At 41.5% G+C, this 18,147-nt stretch overlaps 1 protein-coding gene across 2 annotated transcripts in view; it reads left to right on the top strand.

The window, feature by feature from the left end:
• C3H18orf54 (chromosome 3 C18orf54 homolog) overlaps positions 1-9,856 on the top strand; it is a 42,103-nt gene extending 32,247 nt beyond the window's left edge. Inside the window, exon 8 of one of the 2 annotated variants that reach the window (XM_044242940.1) lies at positions 9,820-9,856. In XM_044242940.1, coding sequence (XP_044098875.1) covers positions 9,820-9,841 — 22 coding nt within the window. In that variant the 3' untranslated portion in view covers positions 9,842-9,856. Of the gene's footprint in view, positions 1-9,816 lie in introns of both variants that reach the window. The other variant, XM_044242939.1, reaches the window with a different exon arrangement.
• Positions 9,857-18,147: the final 8,291 nt, after the last annotated feature.

Raw genomic sequence — 18,147 nt, 5'->3', positions numbered from 1 at the left:
CACTCCCTTACGCCATTTTTTTGCCCCTCTACTTCTGCTTCATTTTCCTTAAATTTGAGGACAGAGACTTTTTTTTTTTTTTAAAGATTTTATTTATTTATTTGACAGAGATCACAAGTAGGCAGAGAGGCAGGCAGAGAGAGGGAGAGGGAAGCAGGCTCCCTGCTGAGCAGAGAGCCTGATGTGGGACTTGATTCCAGGACCCTGAGATCATGAGACTTTGTTTTTTTATTCACTGTTTTCCTCCCAACAACTAGAATTATGTTCAGCATCAATTTAAAATGATATATTTAGGGACGCCTGGGTGGCTCAGTTGGTTGGACCACTGCCTTCGGCTCAGGGCGTGATCCTGGAGTCCCGGGATCGAGTCCCGCATCAGGCTCCCAGCTCCATGGGGAGTCTGCTTCGCTCTCTGACCTTTTCCTTGCTCGTGCTCTCTCTCACTGTCTCTCTCTCTCAAATAAATAAAATCTTAAAAAAAAAAATTTCTAAAATGATATATTTATATTTGCTTTTCTGAATAAATGAGGCCAAGAAAGTGGCCTGGGGACCCTTCTAAGACCTTGGAATGCTCTGCTAAGAATTTTGGATTTTATCCTGCAGGCAGAAGGAAGGGAACCAATATTCTTGATGCAGCCTAAAATGAATGCTAATATTTTGTGTTACTCCCTACATTAATTTATGGTTGCAGTCAAATTGAACTTTTTTTCTAAATACTAAAACCAACTATTTTCCTTTTTTCCAATAATTAGTCCTTCAAATCTGATACCATGGCATAAGTGCATTATGTTAGCAATTCTTTAGGTAGTAAAATTGAATGTGGGCTTTATTTAGCTTTTGTTCAGAGGTATAGAGTGACTTACCATGGCTCCTATGATGCTTTAGTGTAAAGTTGTCGGGATATGGGTTTCATTTTTCATAATGTTTGGAGGTCTATTGATTTGTCTTAGGCTGCGGTAGTAGGTGCCATTTAATTTACTGAATAATTTAGTTGGGTTTTTGGACGAGATAAGACAAGAGAAATAAGCATAAATAAGTCGTTTGGAATGGGATCCAGAAGTCTGATGACAGCAGAATATTGTGCATAACTTGTCTCACCCAAGACTAGAAGGAACATGATGATGTCCCTGACATTAGCACCCCTTCAAATCATTGAAATCTTCAATACTTTACAAGACACTTGGGGGGAAAATGAAAAATTTTATTCATATACAGGCTTGCTTACCCCATTTTTGCAAGTTAAATACAATATGCTATTAAAAATGAGCAAGTTGTATCGAATATTTTCCAAATTTCTGCTGTAGTTCTTGACTTTTCTTTGTGAGCATGTAGTTTTCTTAAGACAGTTTAAAATTTAAAATTTTGAAAAAAAAAAAAAAGTAATTTGTCCCTCGCCCTCCACCCCCTTGCCCTTAGTGGCTGGGTGTCTTGGGCAAGTTTTAAGTTCAGTTTAGAAAGCAGAGTTAGGGTCACCTGGGTGGCTCAGTGGGTTAAAGCCTCTGCTTTCAGCTCAGGTCATGATCCCAGGGTCCTGGGATCAAGCCCCACATCAGGCTCTCTGCTCAGCAGGGAGCCTACTTTCCCCCTCTCTGTCTGCCTGCCTCTCTGATCTCTCTGTGTCAAATAAATAAATAAAATTAAAAAAAAAAAAAGAAAGCAGAGTTAATGGTACCTACCTCACACCACATTTAATGAGGTAATACCTTGTAAAATGTTTGCTTAGCACAGTGTCTCACACGTAGTAAGTGTCTCGTGTCAGATAGTATTGGTAAATACAATTATTTCAGAATTTCCGCGAATCACAATTATTGCCATGTAGCTGCCTGCGTGGATATTTTGTAGAAATCAGTGAGGCTCAGTGTTAGTAATAAGGGCTGCTTAATTTTTTCCCCCACTAGGAGGCACTGTGTCCTTTGAAGACAAGATTAAGAAACTGCCTGACTGGTTTACTGCCCCTACTCTGGCTTTGAGCTCAACCCCTGGCATTCATTCTCCAGTTAAAACTCTTAAAGACTGTGGGAGTACATTAAGAAATGATCTTTCTTATCTTCCCCTTCCTTCCCACTTCAAGATATAATTTTTGTCTTCCTTTTTTTTTTTTTTTTTTTCTTTAAGGAGGGAGAAACATCTTTCTCCCTTCTGTAAACTGGATATATTCTTTAGATGTAAGAAATTATGATGCTGACCCGGAATCTCTTCTTTTCAGTATAGGTTAGTCCCAGGATTCCTGTCAGACCACTAATGAACATGTATCGTACCAGGTCTCTTCCTTGTCACCCTCCCCAGAATTGCATAATGGAGGAGTGTTTGAGCCTTGGCACATACTTTTGCCATTGTAAAGGGGTGGCCCTGGAAAGAAAATTGGCTTTGGGTCTTCAGCAAGACATAGGCTTGACATCATGAACTGGGAGTGGAGGTCCACGGAGTACCAAGGGAGGTACTCTTGTTACTTATCATCCTTGAAGCCTCTTCCCTCTGCAAATGGTTATAGAACATTCAGTTAGTTGACTAAACCGGTGACCAACTTTCCCAACACCTCTTCATTTCAAGTCAGGGAGAGAAGAGGAGAGGTGAAGTGTGGAAAGAGCAAGAAGGTGGGAAGGGGCAACAAAAAGTGAAATACAAAGTTTGGTAACACCATTATTTTGAACTAACAGATCCTGCTTGGGTTAATCTTTTCATGGATTAGATTGCTCCCTGGTGCCTGTGTCTACAAAGTAACTTTGCAAAGGATGATACAACATCTGCATCCTAGCCTGTGTGTGACTTATTGTTTCCTCCCTATTTCCTTCTGTCCGTCTGTATACAGTGGGATGTCAGTGTGAGGGGCCTCCACTTAGCGGTGGCGGCAAGAGGGAGCCCCTAAACATGAAAGGGTGAGTCAGGTGTAGAGATGAGGGAGAAGGAGGAGACTGGAGGATCTGCCAGGATGACGGGACGGCTAGGGATTTCTCTAGTGGGAATGGTGAGGGAGGGGGTTCCCCTTGGAGTCATCTTTGTATGGTCCTGAAATGTAAAATCCTATTAGGAGCTGGAGTCCCTCTAGCCCAGTTTTAGACATTCTAGAAATGTCTAGAAATGTCTAAATGTCACCCACAGTGTCAGAGTCAAATGAAAAAAATCCGAATTTAGCATTAACATAGCAGGGGCTTCTCTGGCTGTTGGAAGGCCTCACTTGTCGAGAATGACCCAAACCACGGCTTTGGTTCAGCAATTGAAACAATATCGCATCCCAGGACCATACATTCTGACCTCAACCGAAAAGGGCAAGGTAGGAATGCTTTTAATATTGACAATTGAATAAGGGATAAAATTAGAAACGACTAAGGAGTTTCTTGAAAGCTACTGACTCAAAAGGGAACAACCACTGCTTCTGCAGGAACTAGAGTATAAACAATCTAGTAGAAATAATCATCCTTTTAATGAAACGGGATCTATCGCTCCTGAAGGAGAAAGCAAGAAGTGATGATTTTTTAAAGAGAGGGAGAGTTTTTTTTTTTTTTTTTTTTTAGAGGGGGAGAGAGTGAGTGATTGAGTGTTGGGGGAGGGGCAGAGAGAGGGGGAGCGAGAAGATTAAGCGGGCTCCAGGCCAGCACAGAGCCTGGTGTAGAGCTCAAGCTCTGAGATCATGATCAAGAATTGGACACTTAACTGACTGAGCCACCGACTTCCCCAATAAATGGTGACTAACTGATTCTTGTCATAGACCTTTCTAGATGATGGAGAGAAAGAAGTGTGTTCTAGAGCAGGGGTGAGCAAACTATGACTCACAGGTCAAATTTTAGCCTGCTGCTGACCTTTGTACAGTCCACAAGCTAAGAATGTTTTTCACATTTTTAAATGATTGTGTAAAACTGAAAAGAGTATGACAAGTAAAAGAATGCAATCTACGTCAACATTATTGACTAAGTACTCATTGTAATATCTCTAATTCACTGAAAAGCAACTGTCAAATTAGAAAAAAAATTGTAATAACTACAGCAAATTTCTTCATAAAAATCAAAAATAAAATGAGGTTGAAGCCATTTTTTTTTAAAGATTTTATTTACTTGACAGAGATCACAAGTAGGCAGAGATAGAGAGGAAGGGAAGCAGGTTCCCCACTGAGCAGAGAGCCTGATGAGGGGCTTGATCCCAAACCCTGAGGTCATGACCGGAGCTGAAGGCAGAGGCTTTAACCCGCTGAACCACCCAGGCACCCCAAAGCCATGGTGTTTTAAGTGGCTTATTTGCTAGCCAAATAAGGGAAACTTATTTATTGATAGTGGGTTTGTTAAATTGTGATTGATTCCAGCAACTGAAGGGATGTGTCTAGAGAAAATAAACTTGTGTAAGACTGTTGCCTTTGGGGGGAATAGTTGATCAAAGAGTTGACGACTTTAAGAGCAATATCAATAATAAATTAAAAATCAGGGCAAATGATGGGCACTTGGGTGGCTCAGTCCGTTAAGCATCCAACTCTTGAATTCTGCTCAGGTCATGATTTCAGAATCGTGAGATGGAGCCCCATGTCAGCTCTGGGGTGGGTTAAGATTCTCCCTCACCCTTGCCCTTCCCCCACTTCTCTCTCTCTTTGCCCCCCTGCTACCTCTCAGGAAAAAAATAAATAAATAAATAAGGGCAAATGATTTTTAATGGGTTTTTCTTGGTTCTTGAGGAGTCCAAAAGATGAAATTGATACTAAGGTTTTTATTCCAGAAGTCAGTGCTGACTTTGAACTGACAAAAGAATTAGTCTCCGTGAAGAGTCTTCATGTGTTGTAAATAAAGGAGGAATATTTCAAAGAAACAATAATCATGATAGTTAAACATGAAGTGGAATCTGCTAAGATGAATTACAACTTAAAAAGATGCTTGAAGTGGGAAGAAAAAGCTTAATAGTACAAATCTACAAATCTTGTGAAAGTGTAAGATGTCTAAATCTTATTTTTGGTTATTATGCATAAGCAGGTGCTCTGCAGGAAGTGTGCAGGTCTACCATGTGTTACCGAACCAGCCATGTTATGGTGCATTTATTTATTCTTGTGGGCTTACCCAACAGTTCTGTGAATTTTTGTCAGAAATTGAAGCTAAATCTTCTCTCTTGCTTTGCCACACATGAGTTTGATGGCTCTGCAGTGGTAAAGGTTTCTCATGACTTTTTTGATCTTGGGACCAAAATTGATATATTTCTTAATGAGAAGAACCAGCCTCAAATGTAATGGAACACCAAATGGCTTAGGAAGTTAGTGGCTTTTTTTTTTTTAAACAATTTAAAGATTTTATTTATTTGACAGACAGAGATCACAAGTAGGCAGAGAGGCAGGCAGAGAGAGGAGGAAGCAGGCTCCCTGCTGAGCAGAGAGCCCAACATGGGGCTCGATTCCAGGACCCTGGGATCATGACCTGAGCCGAAGGCAGAGGCTTTAACCCACTGAGCCACCCAGGCGCCCCTGGAAGTTAGTTTTGAGGCAGACTTCAGAATGTTTTTTAATGAATTCAACCTAAAACTGCAGGACGAAACATCAATTATATGCAAATCATATACCATGGTCAAATCATTTTGGTAACAATTCATGTTCGAATCTTAAGTAATGTCAAACACTCTGTACTTCCAAATGTTAAAATAAGCAGCAAGATTTCCACTCCCACACACATTTTCAGGGAATGTATTTGTGACACTCAAACTAGTTTTGGCAACATATTTTGGACCTCCCAGCAAATATAAAGAAGATTTACATATTAAAAAATCCATTCATGTGCAGTTGAAGAACTTTCACCTTACTTTCAATTGGAGGTGATTAATGACAAGCTAAAAAGGGCAAATATCCAGTGAAGAATCTAATAGAATTCTGTAAATGTGTCCCAAGTGGTAAATATGCTCAACTAAAATAATATGCTTGTGGGCTGATATCAGTGTCTGTCAGTCACTTTCTGTGTGAAAAGAGGTTTTCAAGGATGAGATATGTAAAATCTCATATGGGTCAGCATTAATAAATGAACACGTAGGATTAGTTTTGATGATAAGGGGCATTAACTTTGAATCCCAATTAAGCAAAATGTTATCTCCCTACAAAGAATTCAGTTTTCTTCATTAATTGCCGGGGTCCAGCCTCGGCAGGTCCAGGTGTCCCTAAAGGATGGACGGTGTCGGTGAGGGGAACGAGAGAGCCACACAGTGAGTTCTGGTCAGTAGTCAGGCATCTCTACTCTATTCTGATTTTAGAGCTTCTTATATAGGCAATTTACTTGGGGTTAGGGAGTTACATTCATGCAAAGGACATCAAAGGACTCAAGCAGTCATCAGATAATTTCTCTTTGTTCAGCACAAGTTATTCTAGTTAAGCTATAATGGGTACAGACTGGTGCCAGGGATGGGGGACAGGGTCTTGCTTCTTGAGTAATCATGTCCCTCAGAAAGCCATGGGAGATAGCACAAATATGTGCTTTTTGCTAACTTATTCTGGGGTCTCCAGGAAAACAGGATATAGGTTAATGGAAAACGAGAAGCTATATGGAGGAACTAAGTATATAGGAGAGAAGTAGGAACCGGAAAGCATTACCTTTGCAGGAGGCAGGGTGTGTATCCATGGCTCGGCTGTGAAAGCATTGGACAAACATCAGCCTAGGGAGGAATCCAGCTATCGAGGTGCACATCTAAAGTTCTCCAGGGTCCTAGATACAGAATAATTTACCTCCTTGAAGTTGCTCGGGCCCACAAGCCTGAGAGATGTTTGCAGCAGATTAGCAAGGGGTTCTTTATTTGAGAGAGTTACAGGGATCAGAGAAAAAGGCAAGAGACTATCAGACCATGCTTACCTGTGGGGTTATCCGGCCCTCGGCAGGATTAGGCCTGCATCAGTTCAAACCTTAACCTAGTGGGGCAATGCCCATGACCAGGCCTCATGGCTCCCAACAATTAATAGACTTAATTATTTAAAAAATTATACTCTTTATTATATTTTGAGTTTTAACAAAAAAAATGTTTGGGCGCCTGGGTGGCTCAGTGGGTTAAGCCGCTGCCTTCGGCTCAGGTCATGATCTCAGGGTCCTGGGATCGAGGCCCGCATCGGGCTCTCTGCTCGGCAGGGAGCCTGCTTCCTCCTCTCTCTCTGCCTGCCTCTCTGCCTGCTTGTGATCTCTGTCAAATAAATAAATAAAATCTTTAAAAAAAAAAAATGTTTGAAATTTATTTTCTTTCTTGGTAGATGAATACTTACATAATATCTTTGACTTTGCTTCTTGGACCACGAAGACTAAAATGTTTACTATCTATCCCATTACAGAAAGAGTTAGGAGTGTTTCTGGAATATAGCATTGAGGAGTAACCCAAAGAGTGTGTATTGAATCAGGACTCAGTTGCAGCCTAAGGCCTAGAATGCCTGAGCCATTGTCCTATTATACTTTATTGACCTGCTGTGTTGGCGTTTTTCAAAATGTACGTGTTCCCTGGTGTCTAAAAGGTGGTGTCTGTCTGATCAGATGGGGGCCCCCAAATGTGCTGTGAGGATTTGAGTGGAGGCCGGTGGTGTGGGCAGTGGAAGGATTCACCTGAGGCAGAACAAAGGAGAGGAAAGTTTATTGAATATGCTGCAAGGGAACAGCAGGCAGGACAGCAGAGGAGAGGCTGCTTGCAAGGCAGTGGGTGGGGGCTGTTGTTAAAGGAGGAAGATGAGAAGGTATGGAGACATACGGAATTCTGCCTTTTCTGGTAACCGTTCCTGGTTGTAAGCAGCCCACTGATCAGTTAAGGCATATGGATATTCTGAGATGGGTCTCCTGATGACTCTGTCTGTATACAGTCAGGTGGTCCCTGTGGGGCCTTTTCTGCATTCCGTTGCTCAAGCCTGTGTGCCTAAAAGCAGCCTCTACGCATTCTTTAAAGAGATTTATTATAATTAGTAGGATCATCTAGAAGTTCTTTTCTCCTGGGAGATGACAATTGGCTGTAAAATTATGTCTTCTGCTTAGAAATTTAGGTAATTTAACCTTTTTGAACACAAATGTGAACCCTTCTGTTGCTTCATAATTATATGTAAGCATAGGTGCTGATTAAGTGTTGGGCCCCTCTTCTAGTTTCACATGTGTGCTCTCAGTCCTTCCTGGTTGGGGTATAGCATCTGCTTTTCCTAGGATTACTAAGTTCGCTCACTGTTCCCTTCCCCTGGTGTCTACATAGAAATATGCATATATCTATAATTTATAAACAGGTATTATTAGAAGAAAAGGATCCCTATATATTAGTACTTTTTCTACTTATTAAAATACAGAATATATTCTAATTATCCTTTTATATTACAACTATTCTATCCACCCTTTATATTGCCTTTTATCTTTGAGTATCAGAGTATCACTGAACATTTTACAGGTACAATATGTTCCCCTTAACCACAATGGAAATTAATTGAAGCTCAAATGATCACAGTCTGGCTTTTGGAAGCCTCCTTTGTGTTGACATTATTGAAAACATCATTGCTTTCTGGAAACAAAGGATGTTCCAGATCGTTCTTCACCCCCCCCACTCCCGCCATGAGACATAGTCATAACCTCCTTTCAAGGAATCAAGGGTTCTTGTTCCTACTCGCAGAGACTGTTACTAGAGACCAAGGTCTGAATGGATGCAGGGCAAAAGTACAACTACAGATGTTGTTGGACTGTTTTTAGTAGTGACAGTGCTCGGAATGTAACACGAATTTACACAGATGTTTCTTATTTAGCTAATTGTATTGCTATACCATACCTGTTTTGTTTTTAAAAACAGTTCTGTATATGATTTCATTGATCACTTAGATGTTCTCCTATTTTTTTTTAAAGATTTTATTTATTTATTTGACAGAGATTACAGGGAGGCAGAGAGGCAGTGAGAGAGAGAGGAGGAAGCAGGCTCCCTGCTGAGCAGAGAGCCTTACGTGGGGCTGGATCCCAGAGCCCTGGGATCATGACCTGAGCAGAAGGCAGAGGCTTTAACCCACTGAGCCACCCAGGCGCCCCTCCTATTTTTTTTTTTTTTTAAGATTTTATTTATTTATTTGAGAGACAGAAATCACAAGTAGGCAGAGAGTCAGGCAGAGGCCCAACCCACTGAGCCACCCAGGTGCCCCTGAATTTTGCTTTTTAACACACATTTACCCTAACAGTAGGAAAGACACAATTTGGGGCGCCTGGATGGCTCAGTGGGTTAAAACCTCTGCCTTTGGCTCAGGTCATGATCCCAGGGTCTTGGGATCACCCGCATCTGGCTCTCTGCTCAGTAGGGAGCCTGCTTCCCTCTCACTCTCTGCTTGTGAGATGCCTAAATTATAACCATTACCGCTATTTCTGCTTCTGTACCTTCGCTTGCTAACCCATGAGGAGATGGAAAAATACCAGCAGACTTTTTTTTTTTTTTATTCTTTTTTCCAGCAGACTTTCTTTTTTTTTATTTTTTTTATTTTTTTTTTATTTTTTTTTTTTTAAACTAAACATTTTTCCAATTTATTTATTTTCAGAAAAACAGTATTCATTATTTTTTCACCACACCCAGTGCTCCATGCAAGCTGTGCCCTCTATAATACCCACCACCTGGTACCCCCAACCTCCCACCCCCCCACCACTTCAAACCCCTCAGATTGTTTTTCAGAGTCCATAGTCTCTCATGGTTCATCTCCCCTTCCAATTTACCCAAAAGCACATACCCTCCCCAATGTCCATAACCTTCCCCCCTTCTCCCAACCCCCCTCCCCCCAGCAACCCACAGTTTGTTTTGTGAGATTAAGAGTCACTTATGGTTTGTCTCCCTCCCTATCCCATCTTGTTTCATGGATTCTTCTCCTACCCACTTAAGCCCCCATGTTTCCAGCAGACTTTCTATAGGCACTCTGTAACCACACAACCCCCGCCCAGAACTGAACCTGGCGGAGTGGCCGCTCCCGGACCCCGACCCGGCTCTGGGCCGAGAGAGAACAGTCATCTGGCGCCAGAGAAACCCCCACCCAGAATTGGACGTGACAAAATGACTGCTCCCGGACCCCCCACCCGGCTCTGGGTGCAAGAGATAATAACCATCCGGCGCCCCGCAGCTTGATAGGGAGACCCCGGCCAATCCTGAGGTGACACATACCTTAGCGGAGCCAACAAGCAGTTTGAAGAATGACAGCCCTTTGACCTAACCAATAATCTGTTCCCAGCCTTTTCCCGCTCTGTAGCGCACCAGTTATATTAGAGAGTTCCTTTTTGATTTTCCCGCGGTATGTGGCGATTTGTTACAAGATACTATGATGTATGCTAAGTCCCTGCCTCCCCAAAAATAGTGTATAAAAAGTGCTGTGATCCTGAGCTTGGGACCTCTTAGCATCACCGGCAACGAGTGCGCGGAGGTCCGGGTTCGAACTTGTAATAAACGACCCTTGCTGTTTGGCTTTGACTCTGGACTCTGGTGGTCGTCTTTGGGGGGTCTCGGAATTTGGGCACAACACTTGTCTCTCTGCCTACTTGTGATCTTTGTCTGTCAAATAAATAAATAAATAAATAAACTCTTTTTTTTTTTTTAAAAAAAAAGACACAATTTATATTCCTTTCCTATAAGCACATAGCTTGGCACCAATAAAGCTGAGCCTCCTTTTTAAGGAAATTTTGATTACCTTCTTAAAATTGCTTCTTTCCATAGCACACACTTTGCTGCTTCTCTGCTTATTTTTTTCTCGTAACACTTAACATTTTCTAATGTAGAATGTCAATTACTACTTTTTTTTTTAAGATCTGTTCTGATTCTTCTACTAAAATGTAACCTGCACATGGGCGGGGGACTTTTGTCTTTTTCATTTACTGATATATCCCAAGCAACTAGAAGGACTGCTGGCACATATGGGGCATTTGGTTAATATTTGTTGAATGAATGTATTTGAGCTGTGTTGGAGAGAAAAAAATCTTTCTCTGCCCTTCAAGATCATTCTGGCTGGGCTAAGAATTAACATGAGGCAGTAATAGGAGAAAATCAAACAAAAGTTTATAATAACACTTATACCTCCAGCATACATTGGAGAAACCCAGAAAAACTGAGTAACTCCCCATAATGACGGAAACCATCAACTTAAATACCATCTTTAGCTAAAGACAAAAGAAGATGTTGGGGATGGCAAGTCAGTTATGCGAGGTAACTAGGAAAAACAAAGTAAAGAAGAGTAAGATTGTTATGCAAATTTAATTCCAAGCCTTCTCCTTGATAAGAGTTTCTAAAGATTGAGTCATCCCCTTTCTTCCTGGCATAGCAAGGGAGAAACACCCTTCCAAATGAGATTTCCCTTACAAATGTAAATACCTTTTCGGAAGGGTAACTTCTACTTGGTTTTCAGTTTCTCTCACTTCCACTGTTTTTTAAAAAATAACCAGCTTAAAAAAACCAATATGCCAAAGAGGCATATCTTGGGGTGGCAAAATTTGCTCCCCTTCAGCTATAACAAGTTTTCTGGAGTTGAACTCAGTTGATTTTGTTGGTCATATAATCACTTGATGGCTTTCCTGGAGTTGTCTTTCTCTGTTAATATTCTGTTAGATTTGTTGTACCCGAGTTTTCGGTCCGAGAGACCACCAAGGAGCCAACACCCATGCAATCACAGGAGGGTTTATTTAACAAGCTTAAACTTGGGCCCAAGTATACCTAACACAGCAGAATAGGGACTTGGACCCTGAGCTTAGTTAAGGCAGGGGTATTTATGGGTTCCTGTTACTAAAGCAGGGTGGGGGTCTCTGGAACCAAAGCAGGGTGGGGGTTCTTTTTTTTTTTTTTTTTAAAGATTTTATTTATTTATTTGAGAGAGAGAGACAGTGAGAGAGCATGAGCGAGGAGAAGGTCAGAGAGCGAAGCAGACTCCCCATGGAGCTGGGAGCCTGATGTGGGACTCGATCCCGGGACTCCAGGATCACGCCCTGAGCCGAAGGCAGTTGTCCAACCAACTGAGCCACCCAGGCGTCCCAGGGTGGGGGTTCTTAGAACTAAAGTAAAGTAGGGGAAAGTTCAGCCCTTGGGCACAGAGTCTGAGATGGCTGCCGGAGCTAAGATGGCTGTGCTTATGCTACGGCTAAACCTGAGGGGGGATGGCCCTAATTTTTCTCAGCCTCCACAGATTGGCACTATAAATTACATACGCAGCAACTTATTTTGCAGAAAACTTGGAATGTTGAATATCTTGAATCATTATGGTAATGGAATCTTGAAAAAATGAGAGTGTTTGGAAGCTAGCAGTTTAATGCTGTTGTTCAAAATAATTATATCCTCAATTCAAGTGGGTGGAGCCAGATTGTCATAAAACCATTTAATCTGGCTTTAATTTTGTACACATGGGGAAACTGATTTAGCAAGGTTAGTCCAAGATCAGATTGTCATGTAGAGTTGAGTGAGTAGAATATTTTCATTTTCTTCACTTCCTAAGTTCAGAGCTCATTTCCAGTGTTCTCTAACACTGTAGAAGCTCATACCCACATAACACCTGTAATGCTAGAGTTCTTCCTGAGAACATTCTGGAATGGATAATGGTGGGATGTGGGAGCAGGGGAGTATGTATTGAAGCCTTTCCCCACTAAGATCTGGAATTTAAGTGGATGGCATTAATTTTGAGGATACAAAGCATTTTAAGGTAATTGTATAAGTTTTATCTGAGGGGTGAGTAAGGTGATTTCCTTGTCTTATCAGGGAGCCATAAAACATTACATTTTCCCTGTTCAATCTTCCTTCTGCATCTGTTGGCTGGAATGAATCATTACATTGTAGTCTTTGAGGCAAGGGTCTATGTCATGTATGACTTTGGTAATCTCTGCAGTGTCTGGGATATAGCATGTCCTCATATACCTCTGATATCCAGATATCTCATTTGCATAATGAGAATAAGGATCAGTCTTGTTACTGGTAGAGATTTCAAAGAAAGTAATCAGAAAGAATTGCCCAACACTGTCTTATCAGTCTTTTCTACTACAATGATTATAGAAGACAGATAACTTAGGGGAGAATTTGGGGAAATGTTCTTAACGGAACTTAGAAGCCCTGTCTTTTCTTCCTACCAGAGCAGCATGCAAAATCTAGTTGGCCCAGTTTATCGAAGGAAAACAATATTCTTTTCTGATTGGATGTGTTCCAGGAAAATAAACTCAAGTTTAATGAAAAGTTGTATCTTCTTTTTTTTTTTTAATTAATTTATTTTTTTTGAGAGAGAAAGAGCACAGAGGGAGAGTGAGAGGGAGTAGAGAGCCCAATGCGGGGCTTGATTCCAGGACCCTGAGATCATGACCTGAGTCAAAGGCAGATGCTTAACCAAGTGAGCCACCTGATCTTAATGTATATTCAGTTTGTCCCTTTATAAATTTTTTTTTTTTTTTTTGAGAATGAGAAGTGGGGGCAGAGGGAGGAGGGGATCCCAGTCAGACTCCATGCCCAGTGCAGAGCCTGACACAGGGCAAGATCTCATAACCTAGAAACCATGACGTGAGCTGAGATCAAGAGTGGGACGCCCAACTGAATGAGCCACCCAAGGACTCCTCTTTGATGGTGCAGTCAGCAGACTTAGCACTTGCCAGATTGATTGTTCGTGTGCTCCCAGCCCTTGGGATGGAGATAAACATCAAGCAAAAGTAAACCTGGCAGCAAACCTCAGTGAAAATAAGGCCTTGGAAGAGTATAAATATGTTTGTCTTAGGTTTTGGTAAAAGATAGACTGCCCTAGATGTATCCTGGTGCAATGGAAAAGAAACCTTTATTATTTATTTTTATGCAAGAGTTTGAGATGGGAGTTCTTGTTTGGTAGGTGGTTTTATCTACACAGTGAACTGGGGACTTAGACTCCTTCCCTCTAGTGGCTCTGCCATCCCAAAGGGCATCTGTGCATCCAGTGGTGAAAGGCAGAAAAGGCACGATGGGGGGTTGGGGGGCTCAAACTTTTTTTTTTTTTTTTTTTTTTTTAAGTCTTAGCTTAGAAATGGCAAACAGCATTTCCACTCAAATCTCACTGACTAGAACTCAGTTGCATGACCACATCTGTTAAGGATGTTGGGAAATATAAACTAGCCATGCGCCCCATAAAGAGGTAATTGTTATTTTTCAGGATTTTCCTTCTTTCTCTCCCCCTTCCTTCCCTCCCTCCCTCTTCTCTTCTCTCTTCTGCCCCCCTTCTGTCCTTCCTTCCTTCTTTTTTTCTCTTCTTTTTTACTTTTTATTTTAAGATAATCATAGACTCTAGGCTTTGGAGTTGCAGATATCCCCTGAGCAGCTTTCTTCTGGCTTCTCCTTCTACCAGCATCTACACAACAATAGAACAGTTTTCAAAATCTGACGTGATACCGTTCAATAAACTACAGACCTTATTTAGATTTCACTAGTTTTTAACCCATCATGTCATTTTTCTATTCCAGGATCCAATCCATCTGGTTGTAATGGTTCCTTAGTCTCTTGCCATTTATGACAGTTCTTGCCTTTCCTTGCCTTTTATGACCTTGGCACTTTTGAAGAGTCAGTAATTATACTCCGTAATTTTGTAAAATGTCCCTCAGTCTGGGTTTGTTTGATGTTTTGTCATGATTCGACTGAGGGTTATGCATTATTGGGAAGGCTACCATAGACCAGAATTAATCTATTCTTGGTACATCATATCAGAGGTACATGACGTCAGTAAGTATCACAGATCATGCTAACCTTATTCATTTGGCGAGGATGGTGCTTTCCAGGATTCTCCACTTGGAACTCACTATTTGTCCTTTTGTGTAATTATCAGTCATTTGGGAGCGATACTTTAAGAGTATACAAATATTCTGTTTTCAATTTAAACTTTCGACCAGTAATGTTAGCACCCACCGAAGGGATCTTGCCTGCAGCAATGATTACTGTGGTCTTCCAACGATGATTTCTATTTCCTACATTAAAAAATAGATTTTTGGGGGCGCCTGGGTGGCTCAATGGGTTAAAGCCTCTGCCTTCAGCTCAGGTCATGATCCCAGGGTCCTGGGATCGAGCCCCGCATCGGGCTCTCTGCTCAGCGGGGAGCCTGCTTCCTCCTCTCTCTCTCTCTCTGCCTGCCTCTCTGCCTATTTGTGATCTCTGTCTGTCAAATAAATAAATAAATAAAATCTTTAAAAAAAAAAATAGATTTTTGTTAGATATCTGATGGTTACTGGTAGAAATTAAGAACTCCCACCCTCTTCCCAGCACTGCCCATTTTGGAGATTAAAGTGACTATGGTTTAAATAATATTAAATGTGGGTGGTAGATTGGAAGAAGATAAAGGGGTTAAAAGAGAAGGATTATACTGCTTCAGCTTTGTAGTGTTTAGATATGGTCCAGATAGGAAACTCGTTGGAATGGAAGTAAGAAAACCTGGGTCTTAGCTAAAATTCTATTAGCTTATTATAAGCAGGTCTTTTTACTCTAATTTTCCAATTTTTAAAATAAGGACAACCTATAAATGATTCAAAGTAACAAGTGAGGATGTGGTACTTTGAATTATTATGAAGGGTCATCGAGGGTTTATGAGCTCAAGTGTCCTTATGCTATATTAAAATATAGGTATTAAAAAATAAAATAAAATATAGGTATTATAGCAAGTCTACTTGTACTTACTAAAAAAGAATCAGGCAGGGGCGCCTGGGTGGCTCAGTGGGTTAAGCTGCTGCCTTCGGCTCAGGTCATGATCTCAGTGTCCTGGGATCGAGCCCCGCATCGGGCTCTCTGCTCAGCAGGGAGCCTGCTTCCCCCTCTGTCTCTGCCTGCCTCTCTGCCTACTTGTGATCTCTCTCTCTGTCAAATAAAATAAATAAAATCTTTAAAAAAAAAAAAAGAATCAGGCGAACATTAATTAAGCTTTATATATATTAACTAGTTTATCCTCTCACACTTTTATAAAGGCAACTTTATTAGTTCCATGGATAACTGAAGAACTTGAGGCTAGACAGCTTGCCCCAGGTCACACAGCTAGTGAGTGCAGAGTTAGGATTCAAACCTTGGTGGTCTGTCTCCAGAATGTGTACTCTTAACCATTCTACTATAAATTCGTGCCCTGGTTGTAGCTATTGGCAGGACTGAGGTTCAGCTAGTACACATTTATCTGGTGGCCACACCAGTTAACTGCTTCTCTTCAAACTGCTCAGTGCCTGTGCCCTACAGGTGGTCAAATATTTGGGGGATAATCCTGCCCACTGGTGAATAACAAATGTTTGTATCTCCTAATTATGTTTCAATTGAGCAATTATTATATTTGACAGTATAAGCGAACCTTAGGAAATATTTTTAGGTACTTATGTTTGGAAGTACAATAGCTTAAACATTTTGAAGTCACAGCAAAAGTATTGGGCATGCATTTGTTAACTGTTCCTCCCAATTGTGTGGCATTGACCCATGTTTGTCTTTGACCACAACATGTAAGTAGTATGGCTCTTTTTTTTTTTAAGATCTTATTTATTTGGGGTGCCTGGGTGGCTCAGTGGGTTAAAGCCTCTGCCTTCAGTTCAGGTCATGATCCTGGGGTCCTGGGATCGAGCCCCTCATCGGGCTCTCTGCTCAGCGGGGAGCCTGCTTCCTCCTCTCTCTCTGCCTGCCTCTCTGCCTACTTGTGATTTCTGTCTGTCAAATAAATAAATAAAATCTTAAAAAAAAAAAAGATTTTATTTATTTATTTGTCAGAGAGAGAGAGAGAGATCACAAGTAGACAGAGAGGCAGGCAGAGGGGGAGGGGGAAGCAGGCCCCTGCTGAGCAGAGAACCCAATGCAGGTCTTGATCCCACGACCCTGAGATCATGACTTAAGCTGAAGGCAGAGGCTTAACCCCCTGAGCCACCCAGGCACCCCAAGTAGTATGGCTCTTATTTAAAAAATGATTATTAGGGGTGCCTGGGTGGCTCAGACATTAAGCGTTTGCCTTTGGCTCAGGTCATGATCCCAGTGTCCTGGGATCCAGCCCCACATGGGACTCTCCCCCTGGTGGGAAGCCTGCTTCTTTCACCCTCTCCCACTCCTCCTGCTTCTGTTCTCTCTCTCAATATGTCTCTCTTCAAATAAATAAATTAAATCTTAAAAAAAAAAAAGAAAATGACTATTAGATGTGTGATTAGGTATGTTACCAAAATGGGGTGTTTGAAAAATGGGGTCACCAGTCTTTTCCTTTTAATGACTGTCTGGCACCGGCTTGGTGATTTGGCTACTAGTTGTAGACGCCACTTCAGTGAGCAGTTCTGCCTACTTACTTCCCAGTCTGCCAAGAATTTCTGGTTTAGTAGAAACTACCCCACTTCTGAGGCTAGCATACCCACTACCGAGTGTTGCACCACAGAGTTACATTCATAGATATTAAAATGATTTTTTTTAAAGATTTTATTTATTTATTTGACAGGCAGAGATTACAAGTAGGCAGAGAAGCAGGCAGAGAGAGAGGAGGAAGCAGGCTCCCCGCTGAGCAGAGAGCCCGATGCGGGGCTTGATCCCAGGACCCTGAGATCATGACCTGAGCCGAAGGCAGAGGCTTAACCCACTGAGCCACCCAGGCACCCCTAAAATGATTTTGATAATATTCCACCTTTTAGCTGTTTTGGTTCAATTAGCTATTTACATGTATATTAAAGGCACGAAGTTCCCCTACAGCAAAAAGAAATAGGAAAATCTTTGGCTGAAATTGAGAGAGATGGACATTTGTTCTGGGTCTGCCAGTGACTTACTGTGTTACTTTGGGAAAAATACTTAGTCTCTCTGATCCCTGTTTCCTCCTTCCCTCCCTCCCTCCCTTCCTCCCTCTTTCTTTCTTTCTCTCTTTCTCCTTTCACTCTCTCTCTTTCTTCCAATTAATTTATCTATTTTAGAGAGCAAGAGAACATGAGCAGGAAGAGCAAAGGGAGAGGAAGAGAGAATCTCAAGCAGAGTCCATTTGGAGACTAACATGGGTTCAATCCGAGGATCCTGAGATCATGACCTGGGCCAAACCAAGAGTCTGATGCTTAAGCAACTGCACCACCCAGGTCCTAGCCCTCTGTTTTCTTATCTGCAAAGACGAAAAGGACCTCATCCAGCTGCAGCATTCTTTGATTTAGTGCTAAAGTGAGTTTTCATATAGTTCGGTTGATGATTTGCTTGTCTTGCCATTTACATAAATGCTAAATGTAGCTCCTAGATAATGTTGGTGACAGAGGACTGTGTTTTCATACTCCTGAGAAAGAAAAATGGTAA

Source organism: Neovison vison, chromosome 3 (assembly GCF_020171115.1).
Source record: "Neovison vison isolate M4711 chromosome 3, ASM_NN_V1, whole genome shotgun sequence".
NCBI lineage: Eukaryota > Metazoa > Chordata > Mammalia > Carnivora > Mustelidae > Neogale > Neogale vison.
Note: the sequence above shows the minus strand (reverse complement) of the source record. Positions and strands in the feature narration are given on the sequence as shown.